The 19,942-nt window shown below is 44.9% G+C and overlaps 1 protein-coding gene across 2 annotated transcripts; it reads left to right on the forward strand.

Moving 5' to 3' along the window:
• Positions 1-575: 575 nt before the first annotated feature.
• LOC123724064 (uncharacterized) lies at positions 576-15,210 on the forward strand. 2 transcript variants are annotated; one of them, XM_045719543.2, is made up of 8 exons: positions 576-864; positions 2,448-2,575; positions 6,336-6,465; positions 7,816-7,993; positions 8,585-8,668; positions 11,385-11,601; positions 12,870-12,985; positions 13,466-15,210. In XM_045719543.2, the coding sequence occupies exons 2-8, from the start codon at positions 2,458-2,460 to the stop codon at positions 14,150-14,152; spliced, it is 1,530 nt and encodes a 509-aa protein (XP_045575499.2). In that variant the 5' UTR covers positions 576-864; positions 2,448-2,457; the 3' UTR covers positions 14,153-15,210. The 2 variants fall into 2 exon arrangements, with proteins under 2 accessions (XP_045575499.2, XP_082833240.1); XM_082977114.1 differs by lacking the exons at positions 576-864; positions 2,448-2,575; positions 6,336-6,465 and adding an exon at positions 6,788-7,174.
• The last annotated feature ends 4,732 nt before the right edge of the window (positions 15,211-19,942 follow it).

Genomic DNA, 19,942 nt, shown 5'->3' on the forward strand with positions numbered 1-19,942 from the left:
AGTGGTGTTCCACCCAGCTCTCATGGAGCCATACTGTTATAACATCCTGGATTAACTGGATTAACTGGGTCAGTGGTGTTCCACCCAGCTGTCATGGAGCTATGCTGTTATAACATCCTGTATTAACTGGGTCAGTGGTATTCCACCCAGCTGTCATGGAGCCATGCTGTTATAACATCCTGGATTAACTGGGTCAGTGGTGTTGTCATGGAGACCGCTCTGGACAGGCACAGTGTCTCTGTATGGGACATTAAACAACTGGAGGGACATGCAAAAACACGCACACACACACACACACACACACACACACACACACACACACACACACACACACACACACACACACACACACACACACACACACACACACACACACACACACACACACACAGAGAGACACAGAGAGAGACACACTGATGTTAAATGAGGCATGCTGAGATGGTTAGGGCCGGAGTTAGGGTGAAGGGGTTACTATGGTTACCATGGTTGTGGGTTGAGTTTATGGCTGGATTAACCATCTCAGTTCTGACTCCCGCTGTGGCTCAGTGTGGTTACAGTGGTGTGTGTGGTGTGGTGTGTGTGTGTGTGTGTGTGTGTGTGTGTGTGTGTGTGTGTGTGTGTGTGTGTGTGTGTGTGTGTGTGTGTGTGTGTGTGTGTGTGTGTGTGTGTGTGTGTGTGTGTGTGTGTGTGTGTGTGTGTGTGTGTGTGTGTGTCTGTGTGTGTAGACTTCGGTCTCAGCAACACTCTGAAGGTAGACAGAGAGTCTGCTGAGCTGCTGAACACCCAGTGTGGAAGCCCAGCCTACGCCGCGCCCGAGCTGCTCGCCCACAGCAAGTATGGACCCAAGATCGACGTCTGGTCCGTGTGAGTAACGTGTTCTATGTCACGTGTTGTATGTCACGTGTTTTATGTCACGTGTTTTATGTCACGTGTTGTATGTCACGTGTTGTATGTCACGTGTTGTATGTCACGTGTTGTAAGTCACGTGTTGTATGTCACGTGTTGTATGTCACGTGTTCTATGTCACATGTTGTATGTCGCGTGTGTTATGTCACGTGTTTTATGTCACGTGTTCTATGTCACGTGTTGTATGTCACGTGTTGTATGTCACGTGTTGTATGTCACGTGTTTTATGTCACGTGTTGTATGTCACGTGTTGTATGTCACATGTTGTATGTCACGTGTTCTATGTCACGTGTTGTCTGTCGCATGTGTTATGTCACGTGTTGTATGTCACATGTTGTATGTCACGTGTTCTATGTCACGTGTTGAATGTCACGTGTTTTATGTCACGTGTTGTATGTCACGTGTTGTATGTCATATGTGTTATGTCCCATGTTGTACAGTATGCTGATGATTGTTACTATGTATTAATACCAGTATGTCAGTATGCTGACTAGAATGCTCCATGTGTTAAATTATCTATAAATTAGGGCTGTGAGGATGTTTGCCACGCTGCCTAACATGTTGTATGTTATAAAGTACATGTTATTTAGGGGGGGTCAGTACTAGAATGTAATATATTATATGTTATTTAGGGGGGGGTCCAGAATGTAATATGTTGTAATTATATGTTATTTAGGGGGGGGGGGGTCAGTATGTAATATATTGTGTGTTATTTAGGGGGGGGGGTCAGTATGTAATATATTCTGTGTTATTTGGGGGGGGGGGCAGTATGTAATATATTCTGTGTTATTTAGGGGGGTCAGTATGTAATATATTGTGTGTTGTTTAGGGGGGTCAGTATGTAATATATTATGTGTTGTTTAGGGGGGTCAGTATGTAATATATTGTAATTATATGTTGTTTAGGGGGGTCAGTATGTAATATATTGTGTGTTGTTTAGGGGGGTCAGTATGTAATATATTGTAATTGTTTAGGGGGGTCAGTATGTAATATATTGTGTGTTGTTTAGGGGGGTCAGTATGTAATATATTGTAATTGTTTAGGGGGGTCAGTATGTAATATATTGTAATGTTGTTTAGGGGGGTCAGTATGTAATATATTGTGTGTTGTTTAGGGGGGTCAGTATGTAATATATTGTGTGTTGTTTAGGGGGGTCAGTATGTAATATATTGTAATGTTGTTTAGGGGGGTCAGTATGTAATATATTGTGTGTTGTTTAGGGGGGTCAGTAAGTAATATATTGTAATGTTGTTTAGGGGGGTCAGTATGTAATATATTGTGTGTTGTTTAGGGGGGTCAGTATGTAATATATTGTAATGTTGTTTAGGGGGGTCAGTATGTAATATATTGTAATGTTGTTTAGGGGGGTCAGTATGTAATATATTGTATTGTTGTTTAGGGGGGTCAGTATGTAATATATTGTGTGTTGTTTAGGGGGGTCAGTATGTAATATATTGTAATGTTGTTTAGGGGGGTCAGTATGTAATATATTGTGTGTTGTTTAGGGGGGTCAGTATGTAATATATTGTAATGTTGTTTAGGGGGGTCAGTATGTTCGCCATGCTGACTGGGACGTTGCCTTTCACTGTCGAGCCGTTTAACATCAAACAGCTGCATCAGAAGATGGTGAACGGAGAGATAGGATCCATCCCCAATGATATCAGCAAAGGTACCACACACACACACACACTCACTCACACACACACACACACACACACACACACACACACACACACACACACACAGATGGTCAATGGAGAGATAGGATCCATCCCCAATGATATCAGCAAAGGTACCACACACACACACACACATTTGTCACAAAAACACACACACACACACACATTTCTCACAAAAACACACATACACACAGAAACGCTACTCACCTCACACAGCCATGTCAGCACAACAAACAGAGCTTGTTACCGTGGTGATAATGAGTACAGGTCCTGTTACCGTGGTGATAATGAGTACAGGTCCTGTTACCGTGTTGATAATGAGTACAGGTCCTGTTACCGTGGTGATAATGAGTACAGGTCCTGTTACCGTGGTGATAATGAGTACAGGTCCTGTTACCGTGGTGATAATGAGTACAGGTCCTGTTACCGTGGTGATAATGATTACAGGTCCTGTTACCATGGTGATAATGATTACAGGTCCTGTTACCGTAGTGTTAATGAGTACTGGTCCTGTTACCGTGGTGATAATGAGTACACTTCCTGTTACCGTGGTGATAATGAGTGAGGGTCCTGTTACCGTGGTGATAATGAGTACAGGTCCTGTTACCGTGGTGATAATGAGTACAGGTCCTGTTACCGTGGTGGTAATGAGTACAGGTCCTGTTACCGTGGTGATAATGAGTACAGGTCCTGTTACCGTGGTGATAATGAGTACAGGTCCTGTTACCGTGGTGATAATGAGTACAGGTCCTGTTACCGTGGTGATAATGAGTACAGGTCCTGTTACCGTGGTGATAATGAGTACAGGTCCTGTTACCGTGGTGATAATGAGTACAGGTCCTGTTACCGTGGTGATAATGAGTACAGGTCCTGTTAAATCAAATCAAATTTATTTTTATATAGCCCTTCGTACATCAGCTGATATTCTCAAAGTGCTGTACAGAAATCCAGCCTAAAACCCCAAACAGCAAGCAAAGCATGTGAAAGAAGCACGGTGGCTAGGAAAAACTCCCTAGGAAAAACTCCCTAGAAAGGCCAAAAACCTAGGAAGAAACCTAGAGAGGAACCAGGCTATGAGGGGTGGCCAGTCCTCTTCTGGCTGTGCAGGGTGGATATTATAACAGAACATAGTCAAGATGTTAAAATGTTCAAATGTTCATAAATGACCAGCATGGTCAAATAATAATAATCATAGTAGTTGTCGAGGGTGCAACAAGCACGTCCGGTGAACAGGTCAGGGTTCCATAGCCGCAGGCAGAACAGTTGAAACTGGAGCAGCAGCACGGCCAGGTGGACTGGGGACAGCAAGGAGTCATCATACCAGGTAGTCCTGAGGCATGGTCCTAGGGCTCAGGTCCTCCGAGAGAAAGACAGAAAGAGAGAAAGAGAGAATTAGAGAGAGCATATTTAAATACACACAGGACACCGGATAAGACAAGAGAAATACTCCAGATGTAACAGACTGACCCTAGCCCCCCGACACATAAACTACTGCAGCATAAATACTGGAGGCTGAGACAGGAGGGATCAGAAGACACTGTGGCCCCATCCGATGATACCCCTGGACAGGGCCAAACAGGCAGGATATAACCCCACCCACTTTGCCAAAGCACAGCCCCCACACCACTAGAGGGATGTCTCCAACCACCAACTTACCGTCCTAAGACAAGGCCGAGTATAGCCCACAACGATCTCCGCCATGGCACAACCCAAGGGGGGGGCGCCAACCCAGACAGGAAGACCACGTCAGTGACTCAACCCACTCAAGTGACGCACCCCTCCCATGGACGGCATGGAAGAACACCAGTAGGCCAGTGACTCAGCCTCTGTAAAAGGGCAGAGAATCCCAGTGGAAAGAGGGGAACCGGCAAGGCAGAGACAGCAAGGGCGGTTCGTTGCTCCAGCCTTTCCGTTCACCTTCACACTCCTGGGCCAGACTATACTTAATCATAGGACCTACTGAAGAGATAAGTCTTCAGTAAAGACTTAAAGGTTGAGACTGAGTCTGCGTCTCTCACATTGGTAGGCAGACCATTCCATAAATGGAACTCTATAGTTGTTTGCTTAGAAATTCTAGGGACAATTAGGAGGCCTGCGTCTTGTGACCGTAGCGTACGTGTAGGTATGTACGGCAGGACCAAATCAGAAAGATAGGTAGGAGCAAGCCCATGTAATGCTTTGTAGGTTAGCAGTAAAACCTTGAAATCAGCCCTTGCCTTAACAGGAAGCCAGTATAGGGAGGCTAGCACTGGAGTAATATGATCACATTTTTTGGTTCTAGTCAGGATTCTAGCAGCCGTATTTAGCACTAACTGAAGTTTATTTAGTGCTTTATCCGGGTAGCCGGAAAGTAGAGCATTGCAGTAGTCCAGCCTAGAAGTAACAAAAGCATGGATGAATTTTTCTGCGTCATTTTTGGACAGAAAATTTCTGATTTTTGCAATGTTACGTATCACCATGTTACGATGGTGATAATGAGTACAGGTCCTATTAACGTGGTGATGATGAGTACAGGTCCTGTTACCGTGGTGATAATGATTACAGGTTCTGTTACCATGGCGAGAAAGAGTATAGGTCTTATTGCAGTGTTGATAATGAGTACAGGTTGTGTTACCACGGTGATGAGTACAGGTTCTGTTACCGTGGTGATAATGAGTACATTTCAGACCCAATTCAATTAATCTCTCTCCCCCTCTCCACCCCATCCTCTCCTCTCCTCTCCTCTCCTCTCCTCTCCTCTCCTCTCCTCTCCTCTCCTCTCTTCCCCTCTCCACCCCATCCTCTCCTCTCCTCTCCTCTCCCTCTCCTCCTCTCTCCTCTCCTCTCCTCTCCTCTCCTCTCCTCTCCTCTCCTCTCCTCTCCTCTCCTCTCCTCTCCTCTCCTCTCCTCTCCTCTCCTCTCTCCTCCTCTCTCGTCTCCTCTCCTCTCCTCTCCTCTCCTCTCCTCTCTCCTCCTCTCTCGTCTTCTCCACCCCATCCTCTCCTCTCCTCTCCTCTCCTCTCCTCTCCTCTCCTCTCCTCTCCTCTCCTCTCCTCTCCTCTCCTCTCCTCTCTTCTCCTCTCTCCTCCTCTCTCCTCTCCTCTCCTCCTCTCCTCTCCTCTCCTCTCCTCTCCTCTCCTCTCCTCTCCTCTCCTCTCCTCTCCTCTCCTCTCCCTCTCCTCTCCTCTCTTCTCCTCTCTCCTCCTCTCTCCTCTCCTCTCCTCCTCTCCTCTCCTCTCCTCTCCTCTCCTCTCCTCTCCTCTCCTCTCCTCTCCTCTCCTCTCCTCTCCTCTCCTCTCTTCTCCTCTCTCCTCCTCTCTCCTCTCCTCTCCTCTCCTCTCCTCTCCTCTCCTCTCCTCTCCTCTCCTCTCCTCTCCTCTCCTCTCCTCTCCTCTCCTCTCCTCTCCTCTCCTCTCCTCTCCTCTCCTCTCCTCCTCTCCTCTCCTCTCCTCTCCTCTCCTCTCCTCTCCTCTCCTCTCCTCTCCTCTCCTCTCGTCTCCTCTCTCCTCCTCTCCTCTCCTCTCCTCTCCTCTCCTCTCCTCTCCCCTCTTCCTCTCCTCTCCTCTCCTCCTCTCCTCTCCTCTCCTCTCCTCTCTCCTCCTCTCTCGTCTTCTCCCCCTCTCCTCTCCTCTCTTCTCCTCTCCTCTCCTCTCCTCTCCTCTCCTCTCCTCTCCTCTCCTCTCCTCTCCTCTCCTCTCCTCTCCTCTCCTCTCCTCTCCTCTCCTCTCCTCTCCTCTCCTCTCCTCTCTCGTCTTCTCCCCCTCTCTTCAGGTGCAGTAGGTTTCGTTCTGTCCCTGTTGGAACCAGAGCCTTCTAAACGGCCGACAATCAGATCAGCGATGGAGGAGAAATGGATCAATGAGGGCAGAAAACCTCTACACACACTCACACACAGGAACAGGTAACACACACACACACACACACCAGAAAACCTCTACACACACTCACACACAGGAACAGGTAACACACACTGTCACACACACACACACACCAGAAAACCTCTACACACACTCACACACAGGAACAGGTATCACACACACACACACACACACACCAGAAAACCTCTACACACACTCACACACAGGAACAGGTAACACACACACACACACACACACCAGAAAACCTCTACACACACTCACACACAGGAACAGGTAACACACACACACACACACACACACCAGAAAACCTCTACACACACTCACACACAGGAACAGGTAACACACACACACACACACACACCAGAAAACCTCTACACACACTCACACACAGGAACAGGTAACACACACTGTCACACACACACACACACCAGAAAACCTCTACACACACTCACACACAGGAACAGGTAACACACACTGTCACACACACACACACACCAGAAAACCTCTACACACACTCGCACACAGGAACAGGTATCACACACTGTCACACACACACACACACCAGAAAACCTCTACACACACTCACACACAGGAACAGGTATCACACACTGTCACACACACACACACACACCAGAAAACCTCTACACACACTCACACACAGGAACAGGTATCACACACTGTCACACACACACACACCAGAAAACCTCTACACACACTCACACACAGGAACAGGTATCACACACTGTCACACACACACACACCAGAAAACCTCTACACACACTCGCACACAGGAACAGGTATCACACACTGTCTCACACACACACACACCAGAAAACCTCTACACACACACACACACATACCAAGAGACCTCTACACACAGGAACAGATAACCCACACTGTCACACACACACACACACACACACACACACACACACACACACACACACACACACACACACACACACACACACACACACACACACACACACACACACACACACACACACACACACACACACACACCAAGAGACCTCTACACACAGGAACAGATAACCCACTTGCACGTGTTTGAGTCATTCCTGAGTCGAGTCAGTTTTGGGGGCGATCTCAGAGCTAAAGTCCGGCCAAAAGCCTCTAGTTTCATCTCCACACCGTTAAACACTTTGCTCACCACATCATTTCTTTGTCCTGTCATCTCTTCACAATCTGCCTCTAGGCACCGTTTTCAGGTTTAAAAACCATCAACTGTGTGTGTGTGTGTGTGTGTGTGTGTGTGTGTGTGTGTGTGTGTGTGTGTGTGTGTGTGTGTGTGTGTGTGTGTGTGTGTGTGTGTGTGTGTGCGTCTCCGTCTCTGTCTCTGTCTCTGTCTCCAGGCTGCGTCCTGAGGATCTGAACCAATCCGTGCTGTCCTACATGACAGAGTCTCTGGGTTACGGTCTGAGTGATGTCACCACCATGCTGACCAATAACAGGCCTTCTGCCATCCTGGCCTCCTATCAGCTGCTGCTCAGCAAACTGACCCGCGGAGAGAAAGGGGCCAGGGGCATCAAGGTCTATAGTCCACACACCCCAGTTAGCGTATAACGTTCTGAGAACCATATGTTTATTAGAGCTTGGTGAGAGCGCGGTTGTCCCAATGGTTATTTAGCATACATCCTTTTCCCACAACGTTCTGGGTCTGGTACAAGATAATTTCTTGGCTGTGGAACGTTCTCACAACATTTAAGGAAGTCTTTTGTTGTTGGCATTTCATTACTTAAACAGAACGTTTCATGAAAGTTCAAATATGGTAACATTAAATTTTCAGTTTGACATTGGGAATGTTCTCCAATATTTCAGAGAACGTTAAGAAACATCAGTACTTCAGCGTAACGTTTCCTGCAGGTTTCCTCGTGGCTCTATTTAATGTCATGTTCTCAAATTGCTCTGAGAACATTAAGAAAACGTTCCATAAATTTTTTTTAAAAAAACACAATAAATCTTTTTGTAACATTCAGAGAACGTTCTAAGAATGTTTTTTAAAAACGTAAACATTCCGTTCTCAGCATCGGGAAAACTCTCACTTCTGTTCTCAGAAAAAAAAAGAGAGCTGCAGTGTGTGTATTGTTTGTTGTTGTGTATTGTTTGTTGTGTGTGTGACAGAAGCTGGACACCAGTGAATGGAATCTGCCCAAGAAAACCATCTGGAGAGAGAAGAGCAGCCCTGCAGCCAGGACACAGCAAGATGTAAATACTGTACTATACTATACTATACTATACTATACTATACTATACTATACTATACTATACTATACTATACTATACCATAATACTATCTACTGCTATACACTACCCTACACATACTATATACTTTATAGAAGAGCAGCCCTGCAGCCAGGACACAGCAAGATGTAAATACTGTACTATACTATACTATACTATACCATACCATAATACTATCTACTGCTATACACTACCCTACACATACTATATACTTTATAGAAGAGCAGCCCTGCAGCCAGGACACTGCAAGATGTAAATACTGTACTATACTATACTATACTATACTATACTATACTATACTATACTATACCATACCATAATACTATCTACTGCTATACACTACCCTACACATACTATATACTTTATAGAAGAGCAGCCCTGCAGCCAGGACACAGCAAGATGTAAATACTGTACTATACTATACTATACTATACTATACTATACTATACTATACTATACTATACTATACCATACCATAATACTATCTACTGCTATACACTACCCTACACATACTATATACTTTATAGAAGAGCAGCCCTGCAGCCAGGACACAGCAAGATGTAAATACTATACTATACTATACTATACTATACTATACTATACTATACTATACTATACTATACCATACCATAATACTATCTACTGCTATACACTACCCTACACATACTATATACTTTATAGAAGAGCAGCCCTGCAGCCAGGACACAGCAAGATGTAAATACTGTACTATACTATACTATACTATACTATACTATACTATACTATACCATACCATAATACTATCTACTGCTATACACTACCCTACACATACTATATACTTTATAGAAGAGCAGCCCTGCAGCCAGGACACAGCAAGATGTAACTATAATACTATACTCTACTATACTCTACTATACTATACTATACTATACTATACTATACTATACTATACTATAAATACTATACTATACAATATTATACCATACTATACTATACCATACCATACCATACTATACTATACTATACTATACTATACTATACTATACTATACTATACTGTACTTTACTATACTATACTATACTATACTATACAATGCTATACCATACTATACTATACAACACTATACTATACTGTAATATACTACACTATACTATACTGTACTATACTATACTATACTATACTATACTATACCACAAATACTATACTGTACAATATTATACTATACTATACTAAACTATACTATACTATACTATACCATGCTATACTACACTATACTGCACTATACTGCACCATACTATACTACACTATACTATACTGTAATATACTATACTATACTATGGCATGCTATACAATACTGCACTATACTATACTATGCCATACTATACTATGCTATATTATACTATACTATACCATACTACACTATACTATGCTATATTATACTATACTATACTATACCATACTACACTATACTATGCCATACTATACTATACTATACTATATTGTGCCATACTATACTATACTATACCATGATACTATCTACTGCTATACACCACCCTACCCTACCCTACACTACCCCACCCTACCCTACACTACCCTACACTACCCTACACCACCCTACCCTACCCTACCCTACCCTAAACTACCCTACACCACCCTACCCTACCCTACCCTACACTACCCTACCCTAGACTACCCTACCCTACCCTACCCTACACCACCCTACCCCACCCTTCCCTACACTACCCTACCCAACCCTACCCTACCCTACCCTACCCTACACTACCCTACCCAACCCTACCCTACCCTACCCTACACCACCCTACCCTACACTACACTACCCTACCCTACACTACCCTACCCTACACTACACTACCCTACCCTACACTACACTACCCTACCCTACACTACCCTACACTACACTACCCTACCCTACACTACCCTACACTACCCTACACTACACTACCCTACCCTATACTACGCTATAATTCAATATATTACACTATAATATTATATACCACATTATAATACTATATACTACCATACACTATATACTGCACTATGATACCATATAATACTGTGCACTATATACTACACTGTAACACCATATACTACCATACACTATATACTACAATATAATATTATATACTACTGTACACTAAATACTACACTATAATACTATATACTCCATACACTATATACCGCACTATGATACCATATAATGCTGTACACTATATACTACACTATAGTACTATATACTACCATACACTTTATACTACACTATGATACTATATACTACCATACACTTTATACTACAGTATGATACTATATACTACTGTACACTATATACTTAACTATGAACCAATATACTACTTTACACTATATACTGCACTATAATACCATATACTACTATATACTATATACTACATTATTAACATATACTACACTATGATACTATATACTACACTCTGATACTATATACTACACTATGATACTATATACTACACTCTGATACTATATACTACTACACACTATATACTACACTACACATATGCTATACTTTATAGAAGAGCAACACCACACACTGCAACAGGTAAAAACACTACATACTTTCTACTACTGAATTATACTGTACAATACGACACATTGTAGATATTACAGCTCTACGGCAGGTACCAAGCCTCAGCCAATCACTGTGTTGTAGACTGAGCCGGCCAATGAGAAGGTCTCTAAGCAGTCCAGCCGGCCGCCGAGGAGCCAACCACAGTCCACAGAGGAGGAATGTCTCAGCGACAAGAAGAGACAGGAAGACCCTCCCACAGAGACACGCCCTTCTTCCACCTCTCTCCCCCCGTGCCTCCCTTCCCCTTCCCCCACGCCTCTCGTTGATGAAGAGCTCGCCATCACACTGTTTCCTGAAGGTAGGACACACACGCGCACACACACACACACACACACACACACAGACACACACACACACACAGACACACACACACACAGACACACACACACACACACATAGGATTAGAAGAGTGTAATTGGAGAAAAGCAGAAGCTGGACCCAGACAACAGCCCTGACAGAGAACCAGCTTGCATCCTGGGGCTTTACGTTAGAGACCGACTGGGTTTGAACTCAGCACACTTCAAGACTTGGGTCACCAAACCATCTTTGTTACACTTCTGTGTTCTAGTCTCTGTGTTCTGTGTTCTAGTCTCTGTGTTCTGTGTTCTGTGTTCTAGTCTCTGTGTTCTGTGTTCTAGTCTCTGTGTTCTGTGTTCTAGTCTCTGTGTTCTGTGTTCTAGTCTCTAAGTTCTGTGTTCTAGGCTACTGCGTTCTGTGTTCCAGTATCTGTGTTCTAGTCTCTGTGTTCTAGTCTCTGTGTTCTATGTTCTAGACTCTGTGTTCAGTGTTCCAGTCTCTGTGTTCTGTGTTCTAGTCTCTGTGTTCTGTGTTCTAGTCTCTGTGTTCTGTGTTCTAGTCTCTAAGTTCTGTGTTCTAGACTCTGTGTTCAGTGTTCCAGTCTCTGTGTTCTGTGTTCTAGTCTCTGTGTTCTGTGTTCTAGTCTCTGTGTTCTGTGTTCCAGTATCTGTGTTCTGGTCTCTGTGTTCTAGTCTCTGTGTTCTGTGTTCTAGTCTCTGTGTTAAGTGTTCCAGTCTCTGTGTTCTGTGTTCCAGTATCTGGGTTCTAGTCTCTGGGTTCTGTGTTCCAGTATCTGTGTTCTAGTCTCTGTGTTCTGTGTTCTAGTCTCTGTGTTAAGTGTTCCAGTCTCTGTGTTAAGTGTTCCAGTCTCTGTGTTCTGTGTTCCAGTATCTGTGTTCTAGTCTCTGGGTTCTGTGTTCCAGTATCTGTGTTCTAGTCTCTGTGTTCTGTGTTCTAGCCTCTGTGGTCTGTGTTCTAATCTCATTTGTAGTCTCTGTGTTCTGTGTTCTAGTCTCTGTGTTCTAATCTCTGTGTTCTAGTCTATGCGTTCTGTGTTCTAGTCTCTGTGTTCTGTGTTCCAGTCTCTGTGTTCTGTGTTCCAGTCTCTGTGTTCTGTGTTCCAGTCTCCGTGTTCTGTGTTCTAGTCTCTGTTCTAGTCTCTGTGTTCTAGTCTCTGTGTTCTAGTCTCTGTGTTCTAGTCTCTGTGTTCTAGTCTCCGTGTTCTAGTCTATGCGTTCTGTGTTCCAGCCTCTGTGTTCTGTGTTCCAGTCTCCGTGTTCGGGGACAGAGAGCTGGTCCATGTCACGCCTCCTAAAAGCTCTGCCTCCAAGCTGTGTGACTCCACCCCCCTGCCACGCCTGTTGGAACCAACCAGAGAAGGCCAGGTCAGACTGGCTCTGTTGTGTTTGTTATGTATCAGGATTGTGGTCATTTCCATTTCAATTCAGAAAGGAAACCAAATTCCAATTCCAAATGTTCCTCATTGAAAAGAATTGAAGGGAATCCGTGCTCATCGCCACTAAAGTCTTCACTAATAACAGATGAGTTCATGTAACAGCAAAATCATCATTTATACGCAGTGCAAGAACTGAGTTATAACTATACAAAATGGCCGTCCGGTGTACCATCCTGCGACACCGCGCTGAGTTGAGCGTTGTTGGACTGGACACATTTCTGTATTATCGCTACGCAACTACAAAGGATGCCCATTTTTTTATAGATCAATGTATCTGATCATCTGCATCTATGGTTTAACAGTGATCGGATGTTGTCCTTTTCACAGATTTTCATTTTCGTTCAGTATGATTTTATCACTTTATTCTTTAGTGTCCAGCTTCTGTCTTATGTTGCCACTCTCTGTACAGGTCCGTCCAGTCCGTCCAGTCCGTCTACCGAACTCGCACTCCAATGGGACGGAACTCGACAACAGCCACCTCCTCCGCCACGACGACCACGACGACGACGACGGTTGTCGCGACGACCACGTTCACCATCATCGCCACGGCAACAACGACCGGTTAAAGAAGCTGCAGACGTTCTACTCCTCTATATCTCCCAGGATGATCCTGGAGACTACGGAGGTCCGTCCCTCGGACGGGGAACACCTGGCGGGCGCCATGGAAACGGCCCAAACGGCCCCTCTCCCCCAGCTACGAAATGCTGGGCTGAAGGAGGGAGGAGGGGGAGGAAGAGGGGGGAAGGTCACATGGGTGGGTCACGTGGTACGGCCGCAGGGCACCACGGGACTGCTGGTCAGCGGGTCCAAACCCCCGGCTTTCCCCTCACATAGACAGCATGCGCTGGTCATCAAGAGCCTTCGCCAGGAGAGGGGGAGGAGAGGAGGAGGAGGAGGAGGAGAGAGAGGAGGAGGAGGAGAGAGAGGAGAGAGAGAAGGAGGAGGTGGAAGAGGAGGAGGAGGTGAGAGAGGAGGAGGAGGAGGGAGGAGTGGAGGAGTAAATCGTAACTCTGTTCAGCTGCGTCAGTCCTTACAGCGTCGAGTAGCTGACCTGAATCTCCCTCTGCTCCCAGCAGCCCCGCAGAGACCCTACTGACCTACTGACCTACTGACCTACTGAGACCCTACTGACCTACTGACCTACTGAGACCCTACTGACCTACTGAGACCCTACTGACCTACTGACCTACTGACCTCCTGAGACCCTACTGATCTACCGACCTACTGACCTACTGAGACCCTACTGACCTACTGACCTACTGACCTACTGACCTACTGACACCCTACTGACCTACTGACCTACTGACCTACTGACCTACTGACCTACCGAGACCCTACTGACCTACTGACCTACTGACCTACTGAGACCCTACTGACCTACTGACCTACTGACCTACTGACCTACTGACCTACTGACACCCTACTGACCTACTGACCTACTGAGACCCTACTGACCTACTGACCTACTGAGACCCTACTGACCTACAGAGACCCTACTGACCTACTGACCTACTGACCTACTGAGACCCTAGTGACCTACTGACCTACAGAGACCCTACTGACCTACTGACCTACTGACCTACTGAGACCCTACTGACCTACTGACCTACTGACCTACAGAGACCCTACTGACCTACTGACCTACTGACCTACTGAGACCCTACTGACCTACTGACCTACTGACCTACTGAGACCCTACTGACCTACTGACCTACTGACCTACTGACCTACTGACACCCTACTGACCTACTGACCTACTGACCTACTGACCTACTGAGACCCTACTGACCTACTGACCTACTGACCTACTGAGACCCTACTGACCTACTGACCTACTGACCTACTGACCTACTGACCTACTGACACCCTACTGACCTACTGACCTACTGAGACCCTACTGATCTACTGACCTACTGAGACCCTACTGACCTACAGAGACCCTACTGACCTACTGACCTACTGACCTACTGAGACCCTAGTGACCTACTGACCTACAGAGACCCTACTGAGACCCTACTGACCTACTGACCTACTGACCTACAGAGACCCTACTGATCTACTGACCTACTGACCTACTGAGACCCTACTGACCTACTGACCTACTGAACTACTGACCTACAGAGACCCTACTGACCTACTGACCTACAGAGACCCTACTGAGACCTACTGAGACCCTACTGACCGACGCCTACTGAGACCCTACTGAGACCCTACTGACCTACTGACCTACAGAGACCCTACTGAGACCCCACTGACCTACTGACCTACTGAGACCCTACTGAGACCCTACTGACCTACTGACCTACTGAGACCCTACTGACCTACTGACCTACTGAGACCCTACTGACCTACTGAGACCCTACTGACCTACAGAGACCCTACTGACCTACAGAGACCCTAAAGACCTACTGACCTACTGAGACCCCACTGACCTACAGAGACCCTACTGACCTACTGAGACCCCTGACCTGGAGACCCTACTGACCTACTGACCTACAGAGACCCCACTGACCTACTGACCTACTGACATACTGAGACCCTACTGACCTACAGAGACCCTACTGACCTACTGACCTACAGAGACCCCACTGACCTACAGACCTACTGACCTACTGGACCCTACAGACCTACTGACCTACCTGAGACCCTACCTGAGACCCTACCTGACCTACCTGACCTACCTGAGACCCCACTGACCTACAGAGACCCTACCTGACCTACCTGACCTACAGAGACCCCACCTGACCTACCTGACCTACAGAGACCCTACTGACCTACAGAGACCCTACCTGACCTACCTGACCTACAGAGACCCCACCTGACCTACAGACCTACCTGACCTACTGACCTACAGACCTACCTGACCCTACCCTGACACTACAGAGACCCTACTGATCTACTGACCTACCTGACCTACCTGACCTACTGAGACCCTACCTGACCTACCTGACCTACCTACCTACCTACCTACCTACCTACCTACCTACCTACCTACCCACCTACCTACCTACCTACCTACCCTACCCTACACACTGAGACCCTACCCTACCTACCTACCTACCTACTCAGTGTCTGCACAGCCACGTTGTAGAATACTGGACCTCGTACTTCTCGAATTCTCAGCACGTGTGAAGGACTTTCACTATTCGACATCACATTCACATCAACGGCATGTATGTGGAGCCACATGCAAACCGCTCAACGGGCCGCAAGTCTATTTCTGCTCGGTGAACGACAGAAACACGACTGATCCTGTTGACTTGGTCAGGAAGAGAACCACATTTCAACCAGCTACTGGTCTATAGTGCCAAAGGATTACGGTTTACCATGAACAAGGCGCTCTTCAGTCATGTCATCAAGTGGAACCAGGTAGAACCAGGTAGAACCAGGTAGAAAATTCCACAGCATTATCACAGCGCATTATGGGTTAACTCTCATCGTCAGTCTCTACGGTACTGTATGGGTTAACTATCTCATTATCTGTCTCTACAGTACTGTATGGGTTAATTCCCTCATTATCAGTCTCTACATTACTGTATGGGTTAATTCTCTCATTATCAGTCTCGACAGTACTGTATGGGTTAATTCCCTCATTATCAGTCTCTACAGTACTGTATGGGTTAATTCTCTCATTATCAGTCTCGACAGTACTGTATGGGTTAATTCTCTCATTATCAGTCTCGACAGTACTGTATGGGTTAATTCTCACATTATCAGTCTCTACAGTACTGTATGGGTTAATTCTCACATTATCAGTCTCTACAGTACTGTATGGGTTAATTCTCTCATTATCAGTCTCTACAGTACTGTATGGGTTAATTCTCTCATTATCAGTCTCTACAGTACTGTATGGGTTAACTATCTCACATTATCTGTCTCTACAGTACTGTATGGGTTAATTCCTCTCATTATCAGTCTCTGCAGTACTGTATGGGTTAATTCCTCATCATTATCTGTCTCTACAGTACTGTATGGGTTAATTACCTCTCATTATCTAGTCTCTACAGTACTGTATGGGTTAATTCCCTCACTATCAGTCTCTACAGTAATGTATGGGTTAATTCCCTCATTATCAGTCTCTACGGTACTGTATGGGTTAATTCTCTCATTATCAGTCTCTACAGTAATGTATGGGTTAATTCACTCATTATCTGTCTCTACAGTAATGTATGGGTTAATTCTCTCATTATCTGTCTCTACAGTACTGTATGGGTTAATTCACTCATTATCAGTCTCTACAGTAATGTATGGGTTAATTCACTCATTATCAGTCTCTGCAGTACTGTATGGGTTAATTCCCTCATTATCAGTCTCTACAGTACTGTATGGGTTAATTCCCTCATTATCAGTCTCTACAGTACTGTATGGGTTAATTCTCTCATTATCAGTCTCTACAGTACTGTATGGGTTAATTCCCTCATTATCTGTCTCTACAGTACTGTATGGGTTAACTTTCTCATTATCAGTCTCTACAGTACTGTATGGGTTAACTATCTCATTATCAGTCTCTACAGTACTGTATGGGTTAACTCTCTCATTATCAGTCTCTACAGTACTGTATGGGTTAACTATCTCAATATCAGTCTCTACAGTACTGTATGGGTTAATTCTCTCATTATCAGTCTCTACAGTACTGTTATAGTTTAATTCTCTCATTATCAGTCTCTACAGTACTGTATGGGTTAATTCCCTCATTATCAGTCTCTACAGTACTGTATGGGTTAATTCCCTCATTATCAGTCTCTACAATACTGTATGGGTTAATTCCCTCATTATCAGTCTCTACAGTACAATATGGGTTAATTGTCTCATTATCAGTCTCTTCAGTAATGTATGGGTTAATTCACTCATTATCTGTCTCTACAGTAATGTATGGGTTAATTCCCTCATTATCAGTCTCTACAGTACTGTATGGGTTAACTCTCTCATTATCAGTCTCTACAGTAATGTAAGGGTTAATTATCTCATTATCAGTCTCTACAGTACTGTATGGGTTAATTCACTCATTATCAGTCTCTACAGTACTGTATGGGTTAATTCCCTCATTATCAGTCTCTACAGTACTGTATGGGTTAATACCCTTATTATCAGTCTCTACAATACTGTATGGGTTAATTCCCTCATTATCAGTCTCTACAGTACTGTATGGGTTAATTCCCTCATTATCAGTCTCTACAGTACTGTATGGGTTTATTCCCTCATTATCAGTCTCTACAGTACTGTATGGGTTAATTCCCTCATTATCAGTCTCTACAGTACTGTATGGGTTAATACCCTTATTATCAGTCTCTACAATACTGTATGGGTTAATTCCCTCATTATCAGTCTCTACAGTACTGTATGGGTTAATTCCCTCATTATCAGTCTCTACAGTACTGTATGGGTTAATTCCCTCATTATCAGTCTCTACAGTACTGTATGGGTTAATTCCCTCATTATCAGTCTCTACAGTACTGTATGGGTTAATTCCCTCATTATCAGTCTCTACAGTACTGTAATGGTTAATTATCTCATTATCAGTCTCTACAGTACTTTATGGGTTAATTCTCTCATTATCTGTCTCTTTATTAACATTTGTTTGTAATGTATTCACTGAACTGTATACCTATTTTTTACTTCCATAAAAATCATGTGTATTTCTCTAATTCAGGATGAATATTTTATGATCTGACTATTCCATACCTCTATCAGTCCAATTCTCTGTCATTAATAATGTGTGTAGACTAGAAGCAGAGGTATCAGTGGGTATAGAGCTGGTATAGAGGGAGACTAGAGCCAGAGGTATCAGTGGGTATAGAGCTGGTATAGAGGGAGACTAGAGGTATCAGTGGGTATAGAGCTGGTATAGAGGGAGACCAGAGGTATCAGTGGGTATAGAGCTGGTATAGAGGGAGACTAGAGCCAGAGGTATCAGTGGGTATAGAGCTGGTATAGAGGGAGACTAGAGCCAGAGGTATCAGTGGGTATAGAGCTGGTATAGAGGGAGACTAGAGGTATCAGTGGGTATAGAGCTGGTATAGAGGGAGACTAGAGCCAGAGGTATCAGTGGGTATAGAGCTGGTATAGAGGGAGACTAGAGGTATCAGTGGGTATAGAGCTGGTATAGAGGGAGACTAGAGCCAGAGGTATCAGTGGGTATAGAGCTGGTATAGAGGGAGACTAGAGGTATCAGTGGGTATAGAGCTGGTATAGAGGGAGACTAGAGCCAGAGGTATCAGTGGGTATAGAGCTGGTATAGAGGGAGACTAGAGCCAGAGGTATCAGTGGGTATAGAGCTGGTATAGAGGGAGACTAGAGGTATCAGTGGGTATAGAGCTGGTATAGAGGGAGACTAGAGGTATCAGTGGGTATAGAGCTGGTATAGAGGGAGACTAGAGGTATCAGTGGGTATAGAGCTGGTATAGAGGGAGACTAGAGGTATCAGTGGGTATAGAGCTGGTATAGAGGGAGACTAGAGGTATCAGTGGGTATAGAGCTGGTATAGAGGGAGACTAGAGGTATCAGTGGGTATAGAGCTGGTATAGAGGGAGACTAGAGGTATCAGTGGGTATAGAGCTGGTATAGAGGGAGACTAGAGGTATCAGTGGGTATAGAGCTGGTATAGAGGGAGACTAGAGCCAGAGGTATCAGTGGGTATAGAGCTGGTATAGAGGGAGGCTAGAGGTATCAGTGGGTATAGAGCTGGTATAGAGGGAGACCAGAGGTATCAGTGGGTATAGAGCTGGTATAGAGGGAGACTAGAGGTATCAGTGGGTATAGAGCTGGTATAGAGGGAGACTAGAGGTATCAGTGGGTATAGAGCTGGTATAGAGGGAGACTAGAGGTATCAGTGGGTATAGAGCTGGTATAGAGGGAGACTAGAGCCAGAGGTATCAGTGGGTATAGA

Source organism: Salmo salar, chromosome 06, assembly GCF_965601325.2.
Source record: "Salmo salar chromosome 06, fSalSal1, whole genome shotgun sequence".
In the NCBI taxonomy this organism is placed as follows: Eukaryota; Metazoa; Chordata; class Actinopteri; order Salmoniformes; family Salmonidae; genus Salmo; species Salmo salar.